This window comes from Uloborus diversus, chromosome 3 (genome assembly GCF_026930045.1).
Source record: "Uloborus diversus isolate 005 chromosome 3, Udiv.v.3.1, whole genome shotgun sequence".
Taxonomy (NCBI): domain Eukaryota; kingdom Metazoa; phylum Arthropoda; class Arachnida; order Araneae; family Uloboridae; genus Uloborus; species Uloborus diversus.
In genome coordinates, this window is record NC_072733.1 from 145,481,202 (window position 1) to 145,507,600 (window position 26,399).

The 26,399-nt window shown below is 33.3% G+C and overlaps 1 protein-coding gene across 1 annotated transcript in view; it reads right to left on the bottom strand.

The window, feature by feature from the left end:
- Positions 1 to 26,399, bottom strand: part of LOC129218986 (transcriptional enhancer factor TEF-1-like) — a 92,713-nt gene that overhangs the window by 57,820 nt on the left and 8,494 nt on the right. Inside the window, exon 3 of the mRNA XM_054853304.1 lies at positions 3,397 to 3,461. Within this exon, the coding sequence (XP_054709279.1) occupies positions 3,397 to 3,461 (65 nt within the window). The remainder of the gene's footprint in view (positions 1 to 3,396; positions 3,462 to 26,399) is intronic.

A 26,399-nucleotide genomic window follows, 5' to 3' on the forward strand; every position in this document is an offset into this window, starting at 1 on the left:
TAGTTCGTATTTTGGAAATTCTTCAAATTTTTATATGCTTAAATTCGTGCTCTCGTTTCTAAATTAATATTCGTTCGTTCTTTATACTTATTGCTATTTTACTTTTATGGGTAAGGAAGAAGCTCGATTTTTAATCACGTCAAAGCGATGTGTTTTGAGTTCTTTCAGTTAAAACAGAAAACGAAAGAAAGTAGCGATTGTTTCTCGCAATTATGACTGACCCAGGCAACGCCGGGTATTTTTGATAATTTGTAATATAAATCACAGTAATGCAGTCTTTTCTATATCGCTTCAGCGGAGTTACAAGTTTGGGGCCCGTCGAAATACATTTTGGGGCCCTATTTCCCTATCACAGAAGTTGTAAAACATTTATCACAAGCATTTTTCTAACTCCTACGGTGCCACTATGGTTATGGTGCCTCTCGCGCAATTGCAACATTTGCTATATTTTAAATCCGCCACCGGACATCAAAACAAACTCGGGTGCAAGTTTTGAAAGGGTTTTTCTGTTCAATGTTTATGATTATTTTGAACTCTATTTTTTGCGACTATTTTTTGAATTTCCAAGAACACTTGAGCGTCCCTCCTCCCACTCCTTCAATTTTTGAAATTAAACTCTAGTTGTACTTTTGAGTTGTTTAAAACTAACACCATTCATAAAATTAGAGATTTTTTTCAAAAACTTTATCTATTGTTTAGAAAGAATTTAGAGCATTAATGTTAGAAATTGATTAAAGACGTTTTGAATGGTGACATTATTCGGAAATCGATGAGACTTGAATTTTTTTCTTCGGAAGTGCTGAAATAGATTCAGAAACTCTTTCAATGCGTTGGTTTTAGCGGTTCTGTACTAAAAAAAATTAGGCCGAGGTTGGGGCCGAAGTGTGAGTTACTGCAAAATCAGAGGGTGACCCCCCCCCCTCCCCATTTTGTAATGCGCCATCTTTTTTGCGATCGATTTTTTTTCTGTCGTAAGTAACTATTTTAATGTATTTATATAAAATCAATGAATAACTTATTTTCGTTTCTTATGAAAAAGTTTCAAGGATTTTCTATTATGTAATTTTTTAAATTTCAGAAAATTATTGTTATATTGAACAATTTAATTTGAACATGTTTGTAAAGCTTCATAAAAGATTAAACAATCAAATTGTTTAATATTATGTGTGCAAACAACAGATCAAGTAGTATATGTATTCAGTTATTAACTTGGTGTAAATATTGAGTTTGTTTATTGTAGCTGCGTTTTAAGAACCTCGCTCTTTTCATGGCTTTTTCTTTTTCAGCAAAATTTATGTCACTGTTTTAGTTTTCTGAAAAATGCAAAATTTTCTATTCATAAATTTTAAATAAGTATAAAAATATTCCTATTATGATTTAATATTGTAATTTACCTGTTACCTTTTTTGTTTAATTTGATGACTAAAAAATGTCTACGTGCAATCTTTCCACTTTAATTGCGTAATTTGTTGAAGGTTTCATTGTTTTATTATTATCTTTTTTTTTTGGGAATGATTAAACAACATAGTTTAATATTTTTTAACTATGTTTAGTGTTCCTAAATCCATACATCATTACAATCTTTTTCTGAAATCTTAGTTATATGTTTCATTTGTATATATATAGGTGACTACTTTGTAGATCGATGTGCTTCGGTAATGTGAACTATTCAGGGTAAGGTTTTATACAACTTGTCCTCTAACTTTAGATTTTTTTATTTATTTATTAATACAAACATTGTTTATATTAATAAATAAATAAAAACCGTCTTTGTGTTGACAACTAACAGGAAATAACCAATGCTTTGTAGCACAAATATACAGATATTTTGTGCTATAAAATTCCACAAAAACATAAGATTGCACAAAGAATATTAGAACATTCCGATCAGAAAATGCACTGAACACAAAAATATACCAGCGAAAACAAAAAAGAAAACCCGCTGGAAAACAAAACAAACGGCTGTTGCCAAACGCAAAGTTCTAAAACCGGCTTCAGACTTTGTTCTCGAAACTACACTCACTACAGTGACGTCATATTGCTGTAGCAGGCGCATCAGTTTAAGATTAGCCTTTTTGGATGGGAGAGATTTGAGAGGGTGTCTTTTTTGGCGAGTAATCGCGTTTGGTGATTGTTTACTGCGAGCGATTATTAGCGGCACGTTAATTGTTTATTAAATGAAGGGTTATTTTCGGCAACTTTGGCGAAACCCCGTGGTAACCCTAGCAGTGCAACAATGTAAAATCCGATCCAAAATGGCTAGACTTAAGCTAATGCGTCGGCCTGTCTATATAGTGGCTCTAGATTTAGTCAGTTGCGTTTGTTAATTTAAATTCGTTTGCACTCGTACTTTCGATGAAAAATCCGAAGTCAGATAGTTTATTTACTGTTGTTTTAAAGAAATAAATTGGATAAAAAACAGAAATATAGGAAATATACGACATTTTTCAAAAATATAAGAAATATAGGACGATTTTGATGCTGTTTTTGAAAATATAGGATATATAGGACCACTTCGACCCCTGGTTAAGGGGAGAAAGGGATGGTAAATGGCTCTCCTCCGGAAATGTTTCCAAATGAAAATATTGAAAATGCATTTTAAGCTTTGTGACAATAGGAAGGAGCGTAAATGTCGGGGATATAAGGTTGGATATTTACATTTCTATGAGGCTAATTTGCTGAATGATTATATAAGCAATCTAATAGGTTCATATTAGAAAAGGCAAAAAGTTCTGTTACTTTTAATTTGTCATTATTTGATTCATTAAACAACGATCTATACCATGGACCAGCCAAATCCCATCCGTCTTTCTTAGGTTTATAGAGATAAACAAAAATCAGCAAATATTTTAACTTTTTTTTTCAAAAAAAAAAAAGTTTGACCGTACATCGCTTTTTGGCGCAACATTATCGGCCAAAAAGTGTCGAATTACGGAAAAAAAAGAGAACTTCAAAAAATCATGAATTGAGCTGGATAATCTCAATCATTTTTTTTTTCTTTGTTTACATTTCGTTACTTGATAAGCCGTGACCTTGAAAGAAGCGTTTTCAATGTAGTGACGGTCCCTACAATGATTTTCATTAATAACTGCTGTTCTACTGCACGGAATGCAGTGAAAATTTGTACCCTGGCTGTATTTTGCTGTCTAAACATAATTATGTAGCAAAAAAATAGGGGTTCCCATTGGAAAATCAAGAGTTGGTGCTCATTTTGCTTTGTATATGGTCCTTTATAAAAATTTTACCTACGTAGTTTTAAAGAAGACTTTAAAACAAGTTGGATGACTTCTTTCTTTCCTTTCTAGCATGTATAATGGCTGGATAATTAAAAGTGTTTCGTTTTTTTTCTATGACTGTACAAAATCGATTAGTTTTGAAACTTATAAAACTACTAACTTGTTTTCTCGTTCTCGTTTTGCCAGTCCTTAATTTTATGTAGCGGGCTATCAGCTCGTTTCGTCCTGGAAAAAAGAAAACAAAAATAAAAAAATTACAACATTCAAAGTACAGTCGAGTCCCGACTTACGCGAGAGTTGCGTTCCAAGACACCTCGCGTAAGTCGGAATTTCGCGTTGTGGAACAAGGTATGTTTAGTAATTTCTTATAAGCATACCCAATTGTTTCAGACATTTGTAAAAACCCCTCATATTGTTTCAAACCATTTATTAACTATATATTGCAGTATCTTTTACAAAGATCCGACTTTTTCTGTATTTCAGAAAAAGCGTTATTTGACATAAAATTCTGTAATTTAGCACAAAATCAATGATTAATGGGGATGAGAAACTTTATATAAAGCAGTATGGTGCTTACAGTATGTACACTAGAGCATTATTATAGCACTTAACAGTATAGGTGTAGTAAATATATTTGTAATTTAAAAAATGAAAAAGGTTTATGCAACGCGATTAGACTGTTATCAACGTTCAACGTATTTTATCAATGTTCATATGTAAAATGAAAAAAAAAATCATAGCGGTTATTTGTATAAACTAAAGCAAAGCGTTGTTTAGACTAATACAGTGGGTGAACTTCCACTTTCAGTGATGCTAAAGGGATGAAAGTCCATTCACAAAACCAATATTTAGTGTCAACAAAGCCCATTCTTACTCTCCGCTGCTCTTTTCCGAAAAATTTCATGTTGCAGGCGAGGAATTTGTGTCCGCAATAAAAAATTCATTGCTCATGAAAACCTTGCATTATAGCCATTTCGAGTAAGTCGGATCGCATTGTAGCGGGATCCGACTGTATACAAAAGGTTGGAATGTGTAGGGATGAAGGAAGCATTTCAGTCCTCGGAAATTTGTAGCAGAGTAGTAGTTTAAATTAGCACATGGCGAACAAAGTCCCGAAGAAAAAAAATATATTTTAGTAGAGCTAATTCTTAGACAATGTATTGTACTTACATTGAATCGAGTTCAACAGGAACATTAAACATAAAATATTATACTGAAACTAACAACATCTCGTCAAAAATGGCTAAAAAGTTATTTCGAATTACTTTAGAATAGAAGCATCTACACGAAATAACACTCCAATATAATTAAACCATTTTCATTTGAACTGGATAGGATGACACAAACGTGCACACTACACACACAAGAAAAATATGGGAGAGAGAGCGAGCTCTCAAACCTGCAGCATTAAATACCGTGAAACCACATGGTGGAACAACAAACAGTCAAAATTCCTCCATTTCCTCGTGTCCTTCCTATGTTGTCAGTATGGAAGCCTAAAGATGTGCCTATTTAGACTTATAACCATTAGTATCCTTCTTTCAAGGCACATAAAAGATGTATCAGTGTTCTTTATTTTACATTCCCCAATTTTCCTTTTTTAGAACTTTAAAACATGATTTAGAAGCTTAAAGGAAAATAGGAAATAGTGGTAGTTAAATGTCTTTGCTCGAATCGGAAGAATCGAGATCCGGTACTGGTTAAATTAACTTTTTTAATTTACAAAGGTGGGCCAAAATACTCTTTAGCCGACTGGGCCAAAGTCAGCCAGTCCGCCCCTGTATATATATATATATATATATATATATATATATATATATATATATATATATATATATATATATATATATATATATATATATATATATATATATATATTAGGGTGTCCCAAAAAAATGAAAGTCTTTTTTTTTTAAACGCATACCCTCTTATTTTTTTCCTTTTATATCAAAACCGTTGTAAAAAAAGTTTCATGCAATTTGAAGCACGGTAACCCGTGCTGACTTGAGCCTAAAGGCTAATCGTGTAAATAGCACGTGTATTCATAAGCAAGTGAACGCTGGCGACGCGATACTTTGCGAAGCTCAAAACAGCTGTAAATAGTGCACAGAAAACATATGTTGGGGGAGGGGGGGCTTATCTGCGGCGATTTGCAAACCGTCAAACATGTCAGTACGAATATATTCCGGTCAGCGAGCGCAGTATAATCCTTCCATAGGGAACGAAACACAGCAGTGGAATTGCAAAGTTTGAAAAAAGAGATATTTTTAATAGGAGTCGTAAAACACCAAACTACGGGCTTGAAACTTCAATCAAATGGACAAGTTCTGTTTGTTTTGTTTTATAACATTCGAGAAGTAAATTTAACCATCACTGAAAGTGCAAAACTCGCTATTCGGGAATGCATCATCTTTTGGGAAAAGGCACTTATTCCCACCAAATCGTTGTCAAATTGTGTGAATAAACTTAAAAACCTGAATCAAATTTGAAGGGACTTACAAAAAAATGCAAAAAAACTGCAAGTATTCAGGCAGCGCCAACAAGAATTTGAGAGTAATTTAAACAATTTATTCAATATTGCACATGCTGATGAACTTCGGGTAATCAAAATAGAGGAAGATGAGATTTTTTTGCAACTCCAAAAAGAGCCCGGTCGACGTGGTCACTTTAGGTGGAGTGGATAAAAAACTGGCCGACAAAGAGGAAATGGCTCGACTTTGAGCTGTCAAAGAAGAAAACAGGCGCATTAAATACGATTCCGCTTCAACATCCTCGGAATTGTGTGAGCCTGTACAAGAAGATTCCTCTTCGAGCTCTAGTGAAAATATTAATTCAGAAAATTTCTCTGAAACATATAAATCAGTACCTGGAACAAGTTTATCAGAACCTGGAACAAGTATTCCATAAACTAGAACAAGTATTATCCGAACCTGGAACAAGTAAATAAGTAATGAGGAGCGATTTTATTACTCAAAGTCAGTTGCTGCATTGAACAGGGGTCCAAGTATACGAGATTATGTGTTTATTCTTGAAGCTACTATTGATGCACTTGGGTGTAACATTAATGAATTTCCCATAGGTAAATCTTCAATTCAAAGAATTTGAACCGAAAAGCGGAAGGAGTACGAGGAAAGAATAAAAATTGGTTTTCAGAGCGAGGTACCATATGTAGTGAATTTACCTTGGGATATGAAACTGTTACCGGCTTTGAGTGCTCAAAAATCAAAAGAAGATCGCTTATCTATAGTTATTTTATATGGATGTGACGAACAATTCATTGCTGAGTCTAAACTGGATAATTCCACAGGAAAAAAACAAAGAAAGGCTGTTTGAAAGGCAGTTTTAGTTTGGAATCTCGAAGACAAAGTTCAAACTCTCTGTTGTGATACTACAGCTCCTTTCAGTGATTCTTGCGCTATTCATGAGCAAAAATTTGATAGAGAAATGCTTTCATTTGTTTGCCGCCATCATATATATGAACTGATCTATCCCACTAAAATACAGTGCTATGGAGGAGCTGCGGAGTTGTTCCAAACTGTACCCTAACTTGGAAAATTTACTTGACTTTTACCGTGCTGAACTTACTAATATTACGGTCAGGGATGACTATCAAGAGTTGATAGAACTGTCTATCATATTTTTAGGTGGAGATACAGAAAATGAATTTAAAATAAGATCACCGTGAGCCATGCACAAAGCTCGATGGATGGCTCGATCGATTTACTCCCTAAAACTATTACTATTTAGTTCACAACTAAAATTAGATACAAAGGAAAATGAAGCATTGTTTGATGTCAGTGACAATATACATGAAACCATGGCTTCAAAGCATTTTGGCAGTCAAAACACCCAACAAAGATTTGTGCTTTTTGATAAAAGTGTATTAAAATGTGGACCCAATTATCTCAAAAGCTGCTCTACAAAAATTCATCCAGCTTTTATGGTATGGACAATAATATTTCATTCCTTGATGTGAAAAAGACTATCTCAATGCTTAGAGCAGTAAACGATGCAGCTGAAAGAGTGGTAAAAATGATGCAGAACTTTCATGCAGGACTATCATGGTTTGCTAACAGCTGATGAGGAACAAAAACAATCTGTGTTACGTTGCGTTCAAGAGCAGCGGAAGCTCTATCCTGACTGCAAAAAGCAAACATTGAATTACAAATATGTGCAGTAATGTTTCTTGTAGTCTAATATTGTTGTAAATATCTGCTTTAAATAAATTGATGTCGCGTGTGGTAAGGAATTATACAGTTAGCAATCTTTCCACTGTAGTCGCCGTACAGGGTTTCAGGTCCAACTTTGACCTCAAGTCGGCACGGGTTCCCGTTATTTTATTGCAAGGAAACTTTTTTCTCATGTTTCTGATGTGAAATGGAAAAAATTTGGAGGGTATGCGTATTTGATTTCACATTTTTTTTTTTCGCCATTATATCTTGGGACACCCTAATATATATATATATATTGAAAACATATTAAAGAGGGAAAAATTAGAGTTATGAAATGGCGTACAGTAGACATGGAAATTGAAAATTTTAATTTACCAATTGAGTTTTAAACCACCCATCTCACTATAAGACACCACTTTAGCCAGGACTAATATTCTTTTCAATTAAAACAGCTAGGCAATACCATACTAAATAGTATAGTGTGGAGAAATAAATGTATAGCATATATATATATAAGATACCAGTTACTACATTGTATGAATGCACTATGAAACGGAAAAAAGGGATTTAAAATATAATGTCTGAACCATAAGTTTCAGTAAAAAAAATTAAAACCTGCACGCATAATTATTAATTTTTTTTTCAAGCAAGAGATGTTTTCAAAAAATGTTTATTAAAAAGTGAAAAAGTTGTAAGTGAACATGTAAATTGTGAAATGTATACTGAAATGAATACATATAAATAACGAACCCCCCCCCCCAAAAAAAAAAAGTTATATTCAGAGTATTCTCTCAAGAGTTATTGTGCAAGGGGGAGGGGGGTTGCACAATAGACACATTACAACATTAAACAACCACCTGCTTACAGTTTTTAAATTTTTATTGACACTTCGATTTCTGAATCCTTCAGATTTTCCTTTCAGTAAAAAAAAAAAAAAACTAGGTAGCTTTTTTTAATCTTCTAGTGTTAGAGGAGGGAGGGCAGTCCATAACGAGCATATGCAGTCTGCATAAAATGCAGATATGCCAAAGCAGATGACTCCTGATTTAATGTTCAATCTCTGACCTACTGCCACCAAAGAAATTTCTCCTACTCTTTTAGGAATCAAAAAGTAGCCTAACTTTGACTGTCAAGAGTCTTATTAATTTTGGTAGGGAAAATATAGCACACCTAATAACTGTTAAAGCCATAAATTTGTGCAATGTGCTAAGGCAGAGCACAAACTTTTAACTCTGTTGGTCTTTAAATTTTCTTTTTTTTTATTTATTAGCATTTCTCATGACCATGTGTAAATGCTAATTATACGAGTAAATAACTGTATATACATCTTTTTTTTTTCTTTTTTTTTGCATTTAAAGTTTTCCTCTTTAATCACTTGCTAGATTGAAGAAAAGTATTTTGAATAATGTAGTGACTAATTCTTAAATGAAAATGGCACAAATAAGTTCTTCATTTTTAATTTTTAAATTATCCTTGAAAATTTTGAACTTAAAATGTAAATGTTAACCTTGTTCAAGGTTACATCTTCCATGATTAATTTCACAAAAAATTGCCCAAACCGTATATCGATTTGAATTATATTGAATAATTCACTTAAGATTGTTTTATTTTATTTATTTATACAATTATTTTTTGAAGATTAAATGTGAAAATTATTAATGTCCTTCTCACTAAAATATCTAGTTGAGCTCTTTGAAGCACTTTGAAATTTGAAACATGAAGAAAATCCCAAGACAAAACCCTTTTCTAAATGACACATAAGATGTTACTCTCTAAATATCGCCAACAGTGGCCAAATTGAAACCAGATTTAAAAAAAAAAAATTAAAAAAAAAAACACCAAATTTGTCGCAAAGACTGGCGATATATCGCCAAGTGTCGGCCAAATTATAACACCACTTGAGTTTACATCGAAATAAACAATGATTTCCCCCAAAAAAGGGGCAAAAGACACCCTTTGCAGCATCTGAATGCAACCAAAAAGGGAAGTGCACAACTAGGCTCCACTAGGAGTCTAAGTACCAAATTTCAACTTTCTAGGACATTCCGTTCTTGAGTTATGCGACATACATACACATAAGCACATACATACGTACATACAGACGTCACAAGAAAACTCGTCGTAATTAACTTGTTCCCCCCCCCATACAACGTTTCATAACAAAGTTTTCATGACTTTATTTTTAAATGCATTTTAGGATTCTTTTAAGGCCAAGTAATCTCTTTATAAGTACACAAACTTGATGCACTAATATGTTTTTAATGCGGACGTAAAATATCTTTCACATTTCAAGCCAATTAAATGTTAAACCCAATAGTATTTCACTGAGATGCTATAAAATGAGCGGTTTTTATTACGAACATTGTCATAATGATAAGACACGAGAGCTATTAAACAAACCCATATATAAACATATATATTGAAATTTATTAAATAAACCCATACTTCGTTGACCCACACTACATACATTTGAGTTTTTATAAATTAATTTATACTTAACAATAAAATATTAAGTAATTAAGAAAATCAAAGCTTCATAACAGGGTCATTCCATACAGATTCAACGGACGAGTACGCTCGACCATTTTCAATTTTTTTGAAACTCATATCCCAAAAAGATGCATATGAATGATGTTTAAAACCACTTTTATTTTTTCTCTAACCTTAACCCTTGATTTTTTTAGAGGTCATCAAAAGTCATTTTCGTAGTCAAAAATGGGACTTTTAGACCTTTGCATTTTGGCCAAAATCTATTTGAATTACATTTATGACAGTTAATTTTACGATTTGATGTTAAAGTGCATAAGATGATAGTCTTACATGCTGAGTTACGTGGCTGTAACTTAATAGTTAAAATAATGGCAACAGGTTAAAATTCAAGGTCGAATGTAAAAATTTTACTTATTTCAATGGGGAATAACTCGCGTAGGGGACAGAAACACAAAATGAAATACGGCAAAAACTAATCACTGGGACTATGCTAATAAGAATATGTAACTGTTTCTGTGTGTTTTTTCACCCCTTACAGATTACAGCTTCTCAAAAATCGGAAAAAATGACAAAAATGGCGTTTTCAGACCCCTGTAGACCAAAAGGGGATGAAATTAAAAATAAAATTTCTTGGCCAATTAAATATTCTATTTAAGTACTATACATGTTCTATGTATTGTTTTGTGTATTTGGTTTGTAAAAAAGATACAGATCTTTGAAATTGAGCACTTTTACTAGTTAATTCACACACTAAAACAGAAATAAAAAGTGAAAACTTCATTGCACCTTCTTAAATTACGTAAATTGTGCTCTATATAATATATTATACTAAAAAAACATATTGTAAGTATAAAAAAAATATTTAAATTTGATAACATAGAAATATTTGAACATGAATGAGTAGTTCATGCTTGATTTACAGCTTATATACAGTGAAACCTCAATAAGTAGTCAACTGGTTAAGTGGTCACTCCGTTTAAGTGGTCGTTTTTCTTTGGTCCCGACAAGGTCTCATTCACAGTAATGTAAAATGACTCTCCTTTACTGGTCACCAAATTTAATTTTACCCGCTTAACTAGTCACTTAAAAGTTGTTTTCTAAAATTCCTTTTCTTTATCGGATCTTAGAAAATAGTGTCGGACTTAGTTGAAAGGAAGTTTGATATTTATTTTCCTTGAAATCTCGATCCTTGGTTATGGTCATTCAAAGCATAATTCTTGCTGTGACTCTGCTAAATGCCGAGAATATGAATGTAACTCCTTCCAGCAAGACAGACAAAATCTAATACCTGGAGAAAGTTAGTCAGTATTAAACATCCGTTCACAAGGAACAAAAAACACAAAACTTATAAGCTTGATGTACGTTAGAAGAGATAGTTCTTTTCCGTAAGCAACAACTTCATCAGTCAACATTGAAGGATTGTATTAACACTAGAAAGACGACGTTTTCCGTATACCTAGAAAGACTAGCAGCGGTCATTTTGACCGCTATACTTAAAAATGTGAAAATGATTTATTTTCGGGATTTTTAATAATAGAAAAGATTTGTTTTGATGCATCATAAATTCATTTAACAATTTAATCATAATATAACCTGTAAATTAGTCTGAGACAGCTTTTTTAAAAATTTAATTTTATGTTCTATCAACTGAAAAGCATATATACAGTAAGTAAATGATATTACCAGGGGTAGAAGTGATCGTCTTGTCACGTATAGGACATTTTCCACAAAAAATATAGGACAAATATAGGACACATTATATGAATAGTTTCGCTGTGAAAAAAGAAATAATACATGCATATTACTTATTTATTCTTATCAATGATTTTGTTTTAAAAAAAACCTTCAAACAAAATTATAACTTACACCTGAAATGACTTTCCTGTAGTTGAAAGAATAATTTTTGAAAAAAGTGTACTTTGTAGACAAAAAAAAGAAAGAACAAAGTGAAATTTATTGATAATTAACACAGCAACTCACAATTTTTGCGGGGATAGAAGTGTCACAAACATAGCTTATATAAATAAATAAAAACCGTCTTTGTGTTGAGAACTAACAGGAAATAACCAATGCTTTGTAGCACAAACATACAGATATTTTGTTCTATAAAATTCCACAAACAGAAAAGTTGCAAAAAGACTATTATAACATTCCGATCAGAAAATGCACTGAACACAAAAATATACCCGCGAAAACAAAAACAAAAAAAAAAAAAAAAACCACGAAAACAAAACCAAAAAAATCCACGCTGGAAAACAAAACAAACTGCTGTTGCCAAACGCAAAATTCTAAAACCAACTTCGGAATTCGTTCTCGAAACTCCACCCACTACAGTGGCGTCATATTGCTGTGGCCAATGAGAGTAGATGCCTGTTGCAGGATTTAGTGAGTTGTGTTTTTTAATTTGCAAATTCGTTTGTACACGTACTTTCGACGAAAAATCCGAAGTCAGATAGTTTGTTTACTGTTGTTTTAAAGAAATAAATTGGATAAAAAACAGGAATATAGGAAATATAGGACATTTTCCAAAAATATAGGAAATATAGGACGATTTTCATACTTTTTTTGAAATTATAGGAAATATAGGATATATAGGACCACTTCGACCCCTGTATTACGGAAGATTAAATTTGTACGAAATAGAGGACATTTTCTAAGCATGTAATCACTAACAAGTATTTTCAACTATTCATGTGATTCATTTCTTAAATGCATAAATATCGTAATATACTTAGGGTGCATTCGGAAACGCGGATCGGTCGCCTCGGTGCAACCACAAGCGTTCGGAAACGCTTGCGGTGGAACCGGTGACGTCACTTAACCGCGTTCGGAAACACTGTGGTTGTTTTCTGGCGGTCGACTTGGTAGCAACCTGTGGCACCGCTGTCTGGAAGCGGTTAGCGAGATCACAAACGTCACAAAGTCTGTGTTGGCCAATCCGGTCGTGTTTCATGTTTTGATCGTAACGCACGTGACTTGCCTACTATGAAAGGTACGCGCTGATTGGAGTGTCGTTTGCTGCTGAACTAGAACTACCGCGGTTTAACCACGAGCGCTCGGAAACACAGCTGTTCTACCGGAATTCCTAGAGAAATTCCAAACACGTCATAACCACACCGGACTAACCACGCGGTGTAACCGGTGGATCGTTTCCGAACGCAGCCTTACATTACTCTTCTTTACAATATTTAAAAATAATCATCTTTATCACTTTCCATGTATATGAGCCGCATTTTTTTTTTTTTTTTTTTTTTTTTTGCGATCAGAACAAATAGTCAGTTTTATTTCTACATTATTTCATTTGACATCGTTTTTGTTTTTTCCCTCAGGTAGAAATTTTATCATCATCTTTTTGTGCAATGCTAGGTTTCGAAAAATTATCGCAATCAACTGATGAACGTATATAATTTTCCTCGCTAGGAATGTATTCCTCCTCAGATAATGCAGACTACGCATCCAACCCAGAATCAATTTCAGGCAAATCCTGCAACAGTGGCAGGAATTCATTTTCTGATAAGTCTTGCTTTCCAACGGCCCTTCGCGGCATCATAAAGAGAATAATTAGACTAGACCTTTCAAGAACATCAAAGGAAACAAACGCCTATGTTTCAAGCCAAACACATGTTTTGGTGCCCAAAATAATTCCAGCACAAGTTTTTAGAATCCACCTGTTCTAAATTAATCCCTTTTCAAAACTAAAAGGATATTATGTGTCCAGTGCCATGCTTTTCAAAGTCACCTTTCTCAACTTTGCCCCCTGCTATAACAGCAGATAAAAAAGAAGCACTTGACCAAAAGGTGTTTCGCATTTTCCTAACGGTTCAAAGAACTGCACCTGACCAGCAGATGCTGTTCAAACCCACTAATTACAAAAGAATGCTATTCACCCTGACAACTAACAAAAAATCCATAGTGCACATATCTGATAAGAGAAAAGTGATCAAATCCGGAAGCATAAATAACAGCGGTCAAAATGACCGCCGTCAGTCTTTCTAGGTATAAACACTTATAGCGACTGTAATAATGGGTCTAAAGAAAGAAAATTTACTTTTGTCAGATCTTAATAAATAGTTAGGAAAAGTCAATAAAGGGGAAAGAGTTTGAAAATAAAGCGCAGCAAATATGAGCGTTTGGAAATCGTTTGCGGTCAAAATGACCGCCTCCGTCTTTCTAGTGTTAATGTATCGTGACTACATTAAAATAAGTTGTTGTTATTAGGTAATATGTAAATAAGAGAAAACAAAACAAAGTAACTATCATTAGTATTTTCCCCCTTTTTAAAATTTCCACTAATTTATAGACATTTCTTATATAAGCTATCGTTTTTCTCACAGAATTCTACTGCTATTCATAAATATTTGTAAGGCTCTTTTTTTCTTCCTTAATTTCCCACTCCACATAAGTAGTCACTCCACATAAGTGGTAAAAAAATTTTGGTCCCTTGAGTGACGACTTAACGAGGTTTTACTGTAGTTAATTTATAGACTATACTGATAATCTACACACACACACACACACACACATTTTCAATGTATACAAACATACTCATTAACTTATGTAACTGTTCATTAACTTATGTAACTTGCTTAAACACATTCAAAAACATTATCTACATAGCTGAAAGGAAAAAATAGTGCGTTTTTCATTTTTTGCATCAGTGCAGTTTTAAGAAAATGAACTTACACAGTAGTACTATAGTTCTGATGGTGACACAGTTGGGGCGTATACTTTACTCAAATATACAACAAAAATAGAAAGAACTTTGTTAATTTATGTACAGGACCGCCGAGAGAGGGGGGCAAGCCTATGCATTGCACAGGGGCCCCGTGAGAGATTGAGGGGCCCACGAAGCGGGTCTAAGATAAAGATACCCCACCCCCCCTTAAAAAACTTTTTAGTTTGAAGGAAGTCTTTCTTCTAGAGTTAAGATTAATAGTTTAGATTATTAGTTTTCAATCGAAGTGAATTCAGTGAAAGTGATCAGGCTTTAAGTGAGAAATTCTACTTGTCCTTATCTTCATAGCCCACTATCGATGCCTTGAACCAAAAATAAATGTGATTTTTTTTTGCGTGAATTCCAATGCTAAAAAAAATGCTTCTTTTTGAAAGCTAAACAGAATTTTAGTGAAATGAAAAAGGAGCAAAAAAAAAAGAATAATAATAATAATAAAAAGACATAAATATAAGCGCTTCCATTTTCAGCATTCGAAACTCAAAACATAGGCGAGCGACGCAGTTCGATGAAAAGATTTAAAATATGAGTTGATTTAGTTTTGAGTACTGTGATACAAATTGAAACTAGATCTAGTGTTGTTTCTAGAGGAAAAACGGGGAGAGTGGGGTGATTAGGGGGCACTTTGGAAGATGTTTAATCATCAAAGTGCATAGAACGCCCTTACATATCTAAAAAGGGCACAGTTATATCACCATTAATTAGAATGAGTGCTGGATTGACCTATAAGCTAAACAAGCTATAACTTAGGTCCCCCGCTTCTTTGGGGGCCCTAACTCCCGAAAAAATTGCATGATTCAATCCTAAAAAAAGGAAAAATACTTTAAAAAATGAATTTCATTTTCACGTGCTTAGAAACCTAACAAACTTGGGACATTTTAAACTTCTTCAAATGCGAGGAGGGGGGGAAAGGGATGCCAAAATTGCCAAATTCAGCTCCTCGCTACATTCTGCATCAAAAATGTAAAAAAGTATGGTTATGACATTCCTGAAACATATTGCTTGCTTGAGATACATTTTCGTGACTAGCATGTTCACATTTTGCTATTTATTTAAACCTGAATTCCGTATTTTGAAAGTTATTTTGTTATTGCCTGCTTTTACATTACTTCTACTGCATACTGTCAATCTGTTTCGCATGAGAAAAATTACTACACTACCTCTATTCCTTTTCGTTTTCTGCACTACTTGTTATTTAAGAATACAAGTAGTGCAGAATAACAGGGGTTTCTTACTAAGTTAGAATGTAAAACTATACGATCAAGTATTAAAATATCAGAGATTGGAAAGTACAAATGAACTGCTTTGAATAATTTTAATTGTTCTAGAGGCCTTGAAAATAATTTTAAAAATTTCTGATACTGCTTGAAAAGTGCTTCAATTTTATTTCCTATCAGTTGTATAAAGTATGATTTGTCCGAATGGTTAGGCTGTTATTTTCACATTACCTAATTTCTAAATATTTTCACCATTTCTTTTAAAGCATATTTTAATCTTGATCGTTTTTCAGTTAATTCAGTGGGCCGTTTGTTGGTGTGTTGATAAGGGATCATAGAAAACCAATTATACCGAGAGTCGATGTGAGCAAGTGACAATGCGTCATCGTTTCTCCCTCGTCGCTTTTCCTCTCTGTCGATTAATATCAACGATTTGTCGAACCACGAGCAGTTTGTATTTTGTATTGTCTTAGTTTGCAAAAGAGTGTAAAGTTTAAGAAATTTTTTGCTTTCCTTTTTTTTCCTTCATGTTTTTGTAGTTCCTATTATCCCGTATAAGGCCTCAAAATGCAGAATTTTTTAGCGTATTTTTCAAAGATTTTCCCGGGGGAGAAAGCCCCGGACCCCCTAAAGTTTGAGATATTCTACCCTCAAACCAAAGGAGATCCCTGCACCACTCTTCTGATATCCCTCCTCCTCCAAGGAAGTAAAAAGAGACAGAGAAATGTTTTTTATTTATTTATTTATTCATTTCTGTTAAATATACACACACGCGCGCGCGAAGGAAAAGACACATCGTGAGGAAAAAAAATATAAAATGGCCTGTTTTGCTATCGACATAAAGTTGGCCGAGCTACAAAAAGGGTCCCCCATACCTGAAATCGCAAATCAATTTTAAATATTATGTGAAAACGGAGCCTAGAAAGAGAAGGTTAAAGATGAAGTAAAAAGTTAGGGCCCCTGAAGAAAATTGCATAGGGGCCCATAAATCCTGTCGACGGCCCTGTTTATGTAATCAAGAAACGGATGTCAACTTGAGAGCTGAATGGCATTTCTATGCAATATCACATGGTAATGGACAATGTAAGGGAATCAGAGGAACCGTAAAAAGAATTGATGCTACTAAGACTAATTTGCAAGGAGAACTACTAGAAGTCACATTTTAATTCCTACAGAAATGTATACCTTCTACATTTTTGCTACTAAACATTGTATGTATTCTTGTGATCACTCCGTATATTAAACTAGCTGAAAAAATGCTGCAAGAAAGGTTTGACTATGCAAATAAACTTCCCTATACAACATCTAATCACTGCTTTATGCCACCCTATTTAAATATTATCACAGTAATAATATTTTCCCCTAGCAATAGGTATGAAGAATTGTGTTACTAAAAAGACTATGAAAAGAAGATGCATATTATTGTCAAAAAGGTTATTACATAGCTTGTGTTGATCAATAAATTTAGAACCCCTGTCATTGTCTTGGTCCCGGTTCAGTTTCAAAGTATCAAATTATGAATGTGCATTGGTAATGCATTCCAAAACGTCATATACTTGAGTCACCATTACAACTATAGGACTACTAGATGAGTTCATTTTTTCAAAACTACACTCAAACAAAAAATAAAAAATGACTTTTTAAAATTTAAATTTTGTACATATAATGTTTTTGCATATGTTTAAGGCAATTTGGACCTGCTTATGTACAGAGCATATGTTTGTGTGTATTGAAAATTTGTGTGTGTAGATAGTCTACAAATTAACTGCTTAAGCTGTCAATCAAGTATGAACTACTCTTTCATGTCCAAATATTTCTAAGTTATCAACTTAAAAAAATTATTTTTATACTTACAATATGTTTTTTCAATATAATATATTATATAGAGGACAATATATGTAATTTAAGCAGGTGCAATGAAGTTTTCACTTTTTTTTTTTTCTGTTTTAGTCTGTGAACTAACTAGTAAAATTGCTCAATTTCAAAGACCTATATCCTTTTTACAAACCAAATACACAAAACAATACATAGAACATGTATAGTACCTGACTTGAATATTTAATTGGCAAAAAAATGTATCAAGAGTATTTTAAGCAAATTTGAAACCACAGGACGCTAATGTTATAATCTATAAAACAATCACAAGATTAAAACCTAACAAATGAAATTTTAGGCGTAAAAATGCCAAAGGCATTTAGAACTAATTAGATACACTCATTTACAAACAAAAAAAAAGGCAGCCAATTAAAAAAATAATGTGAACGATTTTTCATCCAACAACACATACAAACTATCCACCTTTTCCGAAAAGGGAAATACGAGAGAACGGGGGTGGTTCGCGGAAAAGATATTTATTTTGACAAGCCATCAAGACCCCCCTCCCCCTCTAACTCTACAAACAGTTCTCCGCTTTTAATACTCGCCTCCCCTCAACACATTCATTTCAAGCGCTTGAGGGTCCAGCTGCTGCAACTCATTTTCGGTTCCTGGTATAAGGGGTAGGGACAATGGAGGGGGGGATGATAATCTCTGCTGTCCAAGAGATGCGCAAGCGCATTGCAGTGTCGCATCAAGGCTCGAGGAAGGGAGGGGTGGGACGCGAGAAATTGAAGGCGACATTCCAGACATTCCATTGGGATGGCGTTGCTTGGCGTCGGTTGGTAGGTGTACGCGCTTCACTTATTCGACTCCCCCCCCCCCCCCGGAGCTTCCGATATATATATGAAAGCAGCAAGCGATCGATATGATAGGGGGAAGCCATCCAACTAAGAGGCTGAAACCAAGGAAAGGGGCGGTGCCAGAAGTGGGGGGCTGCTTGCGTATTACGTTGGAACGCGAGAAATATTTGCCTCCAACTTTACAAGAAGTTAATCTTGGTGTTCCGTACAAAAGCACGTCACTATTCGAGTTGTATCCAAAATCTATTGACTTGCTTCTGCTAGTCAATTGATAGACCAATCGACCAGCGCTTGCAGTTTTGTTACGTTGACCTGGCGGAAGAAATGAAAATTAGTATGTGAGACAAGAGAACGGAGTGCTGGGCATAGTTATTGAGCTCAATGAATAGAGTAGTCAGAAAGATACCACAGGAGCATAAGGCAAAAATGTTTCTTTCTTGAAATTTTGTTCTTAGACGAATTTGAGCACCAATCGTAGAAAATAAGTTTGATTTCATCTTTTCAAAGATAATGAAGAAAGTCGGCCCGAATGTCTTCATGGCTTGACTAATTGATGAAATAAAGTACTCAGCAAAAACAGTTAAGGTTTATGGGATTTCAATCATTCAATCAATAATAGCTTGCCTTCTATTTTTAATACTCATCTAGACCCTACAAATGAAAAATTGTCATAGGAATTATGTGAATAGAAATGACTTCATTTGTAATGCAACGGTAGGGAGCATAACATTTTAGTAAGAATTTTAATAATTAATAAAATATACTGCCGGTCAAGTGATATACTAGCAGAATGAAAAAAAATTTAAAAGTTTAGCTGGTTCAATCGGCATAACTAGGGCCTTAGAAATTGGAGAGAGACGAAAAGAGAAAAATAATGAAAAAAAAAAAACAATCAAATTGCAGGAGTTGTACCTGCCACCAAGAGTAAAGGGATAATCGTGATCCCTCTCCCCTCAGTTTACACTCCTTGATGACCTAACCTGAAACATTCGTTTCTTATTTTCTAAATGGGGAAAAAAATTTCAATGGAAAATAGACTGAATTTCACCAAAATTTCGAAGAACATCATTATAACGCTCGGCATATCGGAGCAGAAATAAAGAAGTTTTGAATACAACATCCATCTCAAGATATGTAAAACATTAAATGATACAAAAAAAGATAAAAACAAGGATAGTTAATCATGTTTTTATCTTTTCTCCTGAAAAGTTGAAGAAAACTGTCCGATAAGGTTTCTATTTTGGTTTGCTCAAGCCAAAAGTTAATGATGCACAGGTCAGTATAATACTGGAAGGTGAACTGGTGGCAAGCCAATGAAAGATTGAAAGATATTATTCACTTTCGTTGCAAGGACAAAATAGCAAAGAGTTTTGATTTGATTAGAGTAAAGACATTATGACCATGTTTACGCTATATAGGGAGAAAGCTAACCTTGAATTTAAAAAATTCTGTTCGTAATAAAACTTCAAAAAATGCTTGGATCATATCGTTCAAGCTATTTCTGAATACACTTGTAAACTAAAAAACTTTTATTTATATACAAATCTCTTTAACTAGAATTACTTGAGTTTTTAATAACAATGCTTAACCTTAATAAATTCTCAAGTTTGTAAGACATAATACGGAGATGATGAAATTCTGAAATTTCGAAATCGAAAAAACACCCAATTGAATGAAAGTAAGAGATCAATGCCTTGTTTCAACTATTCATTCAAAACAAACTTCATGTAGACAGTTTGTTTGGTAGTTTGAACAACAAAGTAAGTAAAAGTACGCTATCAATGTTTTGTTTCAACTATGAGTCACTCAAACTATACTGACTTGAGCAGGTGAAAGTAAGCAATCAATGTTTCGTTTAAAATATGATTCATTTTCATTCAAAACCATATTAAATTGGCCAGGTGAAAGTAAGCGATCATGTTTTGTTTAAACTATAATTCATTCATAAACGTTGAGCAGAAGTAAGCGATCAATATTATGATACATTTGCAAACATAATAAATTGAGCATAAGTAAGAGATCAATTCTTCGTTCAAACTAAAACTCGTTCGTAAATATATTAAATTACGTAAAAGGGAGGAATATTTTGGTCAGACAAGGATTCATATGAATTTCATCGCGATGCTGAAATCAGCGGAAGCTGAGTACGTAAACGTTGGACATTCCAAGCCGCTAGTTACCGTCGTAGATGCGGCAGATGAATCGCAATTGATAGAAATTACTTTTTTCGCTGAATAAAGCGATTTCAAGTGATTAATTTTATTGAAAATCATAGCCTTATATAAAAATGAAAGACATGATGTATATCAAAAAGATTCTCATAAAATCAATTAATTTGAATTGCTATGAAAAAAATGGAAGGACTTTGACCTTACGGAAAAATATTTCATTTCAACATGCTTTTATTTTTATTGAGTTGAATTTGCTTTTCTATAAGAAACAAAAATGTTTCTATGTGTTTTCTCTTTTGTTTAATTTCACACTGTTTCGGTCATTTCTTTTAAATGAACTTTTTGTTTATTTTATAAGATTTTATACGGCTTCAGAGGAGATAGACGCTTAAAAACTATAGGATGAGTTGAATTATAATGTATAAAAAGATATATTTTTAGAATCAAAGTGAAGTAGAATGTGTATGACAGAAAACATTGTAAAATATTGAGGGAGGGGGTGAAGCAAGCAGAAACGAAATGAAAAATGTGGCACCATATAGATTCTCATTATTATTTAAAATATAACAATATAAAAACCTCTATGCGTATTCGTGCGTGAATGACCTAAGTTCTTTTATTCCTATCACAAGGTTGCCACTCAATTCTGGGGAAAAAATTCCCTGTGTTTTCCCTGTATGGATATGCAGTTTTACAAGCGAACTAACACTGATATTTGAAAAAGCTGCATGTAAAATAAAAAATAAATATAATGTTTGCTTTTATGATGGACATTTTAACATTTAAATTTAAAAAAAAAGAAAAACCTTTAGAATTACAATTTTTTATCATATTTTATTTATAAATTTATTTATTATACAGTATTTTTTGGTAATTAATATGTATGGACACTGATTTTTGCAACTTCAATTTAAAAAAAAATAAACTCCCTCTACTTTCCAGGTTTTTGAAGAAATTTTCAAAATTCCTTAGATGTTCCCAGTTTTTTTTCCCTTGAATTCCCTGCATTTTATTTGTTTCTTCAGGTTTCCCTGTGGCCGTGGTAACCCTGTATCATTCTCTCTCCAAATAAAAAACAAGAAGCAATAACAGATTAAGGAGTAACCTCTTGTCAAAGGAAAAGGAACAGTCAGTATTCAGCAACAATATGACTGACCTATCAATAAACGAGTTTGTACAACTAAACTGAAAATCTAGTTGCGACAAGTGAAATCTATTGACTATGAGTGAAATATCGACTTTTCATTTCTAATGAATTAACATATTAATGAAAGATTTGGCGCATTCGATTTGGTGTACCAACTAAAATAATGATCTACTTTGATAAATGTAGTTATAAAAATATTATATAAATAAATATTATATAAATAAAAAAAATATTATATAAGAGAAGGAAATGGCAAGTAACGAAGAAGCGGGACCTTTCATTAAGTTTTACATGAAAGACTAACAGAAAGTTTCTGGCAAATGATGACATTTTCATAATTATTTCTTGTATAAAATTTTGTAGCTATCTACAGTTTATACTCTGTCGTATTTCCTTTATTTTACTTAATTTTTTCTAGCTGATAACAGAACTTATCCTTGACGCTATTTACTTTCCTTTACAATTCTATGAATCAATATTTAATTAAGTTGACACAACTCTGGAAACCTTACATTTCTAGCCGACGGTTTGAAATATGAATAAAACAAGAGGGTTCTGGAGTGGCTTTTCATACCCCCACCCTCGTTGCACCACTGCCTAATCTACATTGAAAACTTGAAAAAACAACATGTACAGCAATTGATCAAGAAATTGCAACCTTCAGTTTTCATCCTTTTCTCGTGATACACGAGATGACAGTTACAGACAAAAGATGTAACGAAATGTTTATTCGTATTATGAAGGGGGGAAAAAGTAAGCTATTGTTAAAATGCAAATTTCATTTTTTTTCCAATTAATATTACTTAAACGTTCACTCGTCTCTTTGCGTTTGAAATAGATTTTGCCGTTTAACTTTTATAAATACACTTACGTCCAGTGACGTATGCGGGATTCTATCGAAGTGAAGGGAGTCAGGAGCGGATCCAGACGAACGTTTGGTGCTGGAGGAGTGCGAAAGCATTATATGGGGGGGGGGGGGGGCATAATAATACAACAAAAAAGTAAAAAAAAAAATTTTTAATATTTTAAGTGATCAAATGACAGTTACGTGTTTCAAGTATTAAGAATGAAAAGAAACAAAAAAGAATTTTTAACATTAATTCTGGATCAAAAACTTTTGATCCGTCTGAGGGCTCGGGAGCTAATTTTAACAGCCATTAAGAGCTTTCAATTGCATTTCTCTTTTCCTCGTAAAAAATGGTTGCAATATCGAGATGGCTTCTCTCTCTTTCTCTCCAGGTAGATTCCGCCTGGGAAAGGTTCAATATTTCCCAAACATTTGTAAACATTTTTCGTACCACTGTTTCAAAATAGTAGTTTCTGCTTCATTTAACCATTAACAATTTCGATTTTTGTAATTTAGTACAAAATTGCTGTTTATTTTTATAAGCACCCCCCCCCCCCCCCCTTACCTCCCTTCCAAAGTAAAACTGGAAATCTTTTTTTTATTATATAATAGAAACTAAAAAAAATTTGAAAATGATAAACTTTGGACAAGAAACAATTATTTTTTTAGGTAAACTCGAACCATGAACGGGAGATTTAAACCCCAAACCCCCTCCTTTCGCATACACCAATACAAATATATCAAAAACAAAAAAGGGACGAGGGAATGAATTATTTGTTGATAAATTAAAATCGCGGTATACTTTAATCAAATCTCAAAATTTTAAGACATTCCTCCTGGCTTACTCAGATCAACAGTCGCGAAATCAGGCTGATAAATGACACCTGTTTTGCGAGACGAACACACTGCAAAATTTATAATTCTCAATGACACATTAACATACCCAGGATTCAGAATTAAAATGATGATGATACTAATAAATTATCCGCAATCAGGATTTGGAATTTTAAGAGAAAAAATATTTCTCAACTCGGATGAATACTAAAAAAGAAGAGAGAGAGGAGAAAAAAAAGACAATCGCATATTCTATAAACTCGGTTGAGAATCAAAACAGTAAAATATAATTATCGATCACATACTCCACAAATTCGTTTTGAACTGAAAATATATACCAATCACATACTCCGCTTACTACACATGGAAGCGATAGTTCAATTATTTTTACATTTCCTGCAATGATTGAACAAATGGATACAAGAAATTTATTAGAAAATAAGACTAAATTCGAAAGAATAGTGATTTCAGAAAGCAAGCGAAACAGCCCAATCAGCTCAAAATTTTATTAACAACGCGCAAAAGGATTTCTAAACAGAAACATCAAACAAACCAGTTCCTCAAGAGCTCCCAATAATTTATCAGAGCCTCCAAAAGCGATCTAAACATACATCGACTTTTCAAACTTCCCAAACCCTCCAGTCGCTTGAGTAGCGCGTATTTTGCACTGCTGCCCCTTTTCGTTCAAAACAGGGAGCGGGGTGATATTCGCAGAGGGGAAAGCTGCAATCCAGTCAGCTAATATATATATATATATATATATATATATATATATATATATATATATATATATATATATATATATATATATATATATATATATATATATATATATATATATATATATATATATATGAGAAGGTATGTGTGTGTGCGACGGTGTGTCCGAACCGTAATTGCACATTCCACACATTCCTGGTCCGATGCACGGAAGGGGGAATGAACGGGGATGTTCTTCTCAGGGAGGGTGGAAGGCCATTTCGCAAAAGTCGTCACTTTGTCTGCACCGAGTCTGAATGAAACGTTCTCTCTCTTCACCCCCCGTTAACCCCCCATACTAGTAGCGTGACTAGAGTTGCTCAGCTTTTTACGAGTGCGTCAGGGAATCAGCAGCATTGGAAGTCATTGCTCGACGTGTTTTTGCCAGTCCTCGTATACTTTCCTTTTTTCCCTCTTTTTATTTTATTTACTCCTTTTTAATAGAAAAATGGCGTGATGTTGGTTATCTAAATATGCAACATGCTGCGGGAGTGAATAACGAAGATGTTACTACTTTCTTTTCTCTGGTCTAATGCCACATCTAGTTTCATTAACGTGAGAGATGTAAGATGGATCAATTCAAAATACGTTTGTTGTTGTTTTCGTATGTTATTTACATATAGGGAAAAGAAGAAGTGAAAGAGCTGGAGCGCTAAAGATTTGCCATTAAACATAATATCAGCATTAAAATTAAAATTCAAAATAACAACGTCTTATTGCTCAAAATTTAATTTACTTAATTGTTGATATACCATTACTCTTTTAATATATTATCTATAAGAAAAGATTTTATGTTGTGCCAATCCCGATAGCAGGAACGGCGTGACGCTGCGACGTGTGTCACAGAATCTGCCGACTATTTCTCAGGTGGGAAAGAAAAAAAACCTAAAATGTTTATTTAAAAAACATCTTTAAAGTTTCAGTTAATGAAAATTTGTACGGTCTTTTCTGAGATAAATCTACAAGTAGCATCTACTTGTATTCTTGGTGCCGATCGATATAGATATTACGATTAAGCTAATGTCGGTTTATTATGCTGGCTGTTTTTTATTATTATTATTTATTTATTGTTTATTTATTTAGTTATTTTTTTATCTGTGTCGAAGACTGCTGAAAAAAAAAATCTGATTTTGGGGTACTAAAGAAGAAAGTTTTAGCGAGGCTTCAAGGAACTAATTCTTAAGGATCTTTTTCTCTTAAGTTACCAAAACGTTTTTCCGATTAGCAACTAGTATTTTCCGAACTTTTTGCATAATTTTCCCTGTTATTAGTAATTTAAACTGGTATCGGCGCGTGTGACAGAAAGCTTGGGAGTAAAGCTTTGGTAAGAAGAGAAAAAATATGAAAAGTGGATAAAAATTTAGCGAACATAATGACATTATAGGATTTGCGTAAATAGCTTTGATGTATGTTTAATTGGTGATCTTTGTACAATACCATTTTTATACACTCTTCGGGATTAGAAAGGGAGGATACGACTTGGAATTTTGTTCTTCTAGAGCGGTAGAAATCAATACAAACACCATACACCAATCATATATTACGAACAGAACTCCAAAACGCTTTGTCAGGAACTGTTTTTTATTATTTTTTTAAAATGTATTCATTCATTAATATTTGGGCTGCTGTTGAGTTCAACCTTTGAGCCAAGAAAAGAAAATGTCGGCCGTTTCGGGGGGGGGGGGGGCTCAGTAATTAAAAGGTGAAAAAAATTTCAGAATGATTTTTTAAAAACAAATTTACGTCACAAAAATACATGATAATAACATTTCTTCAAATTAAAGAGATATTGAATCAAATTATTAATTTACAATATCTAATCATTTGACTATACTACTAACATACTAACAAAACTTCGTTTGTAAAATTTTACGTCATTTTGAAGACTAGTGAATCAAAATTTCAGTTGATAATAGCCAATGAGATATAGTTCATGTCAACAAAGTAAATTGCAGCATTATTTAATGTATAATCATCAGGAATAAAAGGCAAAATTAACCACTTACTGTGGTGTACTGGGGGGGGGGGGCTAAATTTTAGAAATCGCGCTATTTGCCAAACTGTATGTAATTTACTTTTTTAAAATGCCCCTAGCTGTTTTACTCTTGAAAGAAAT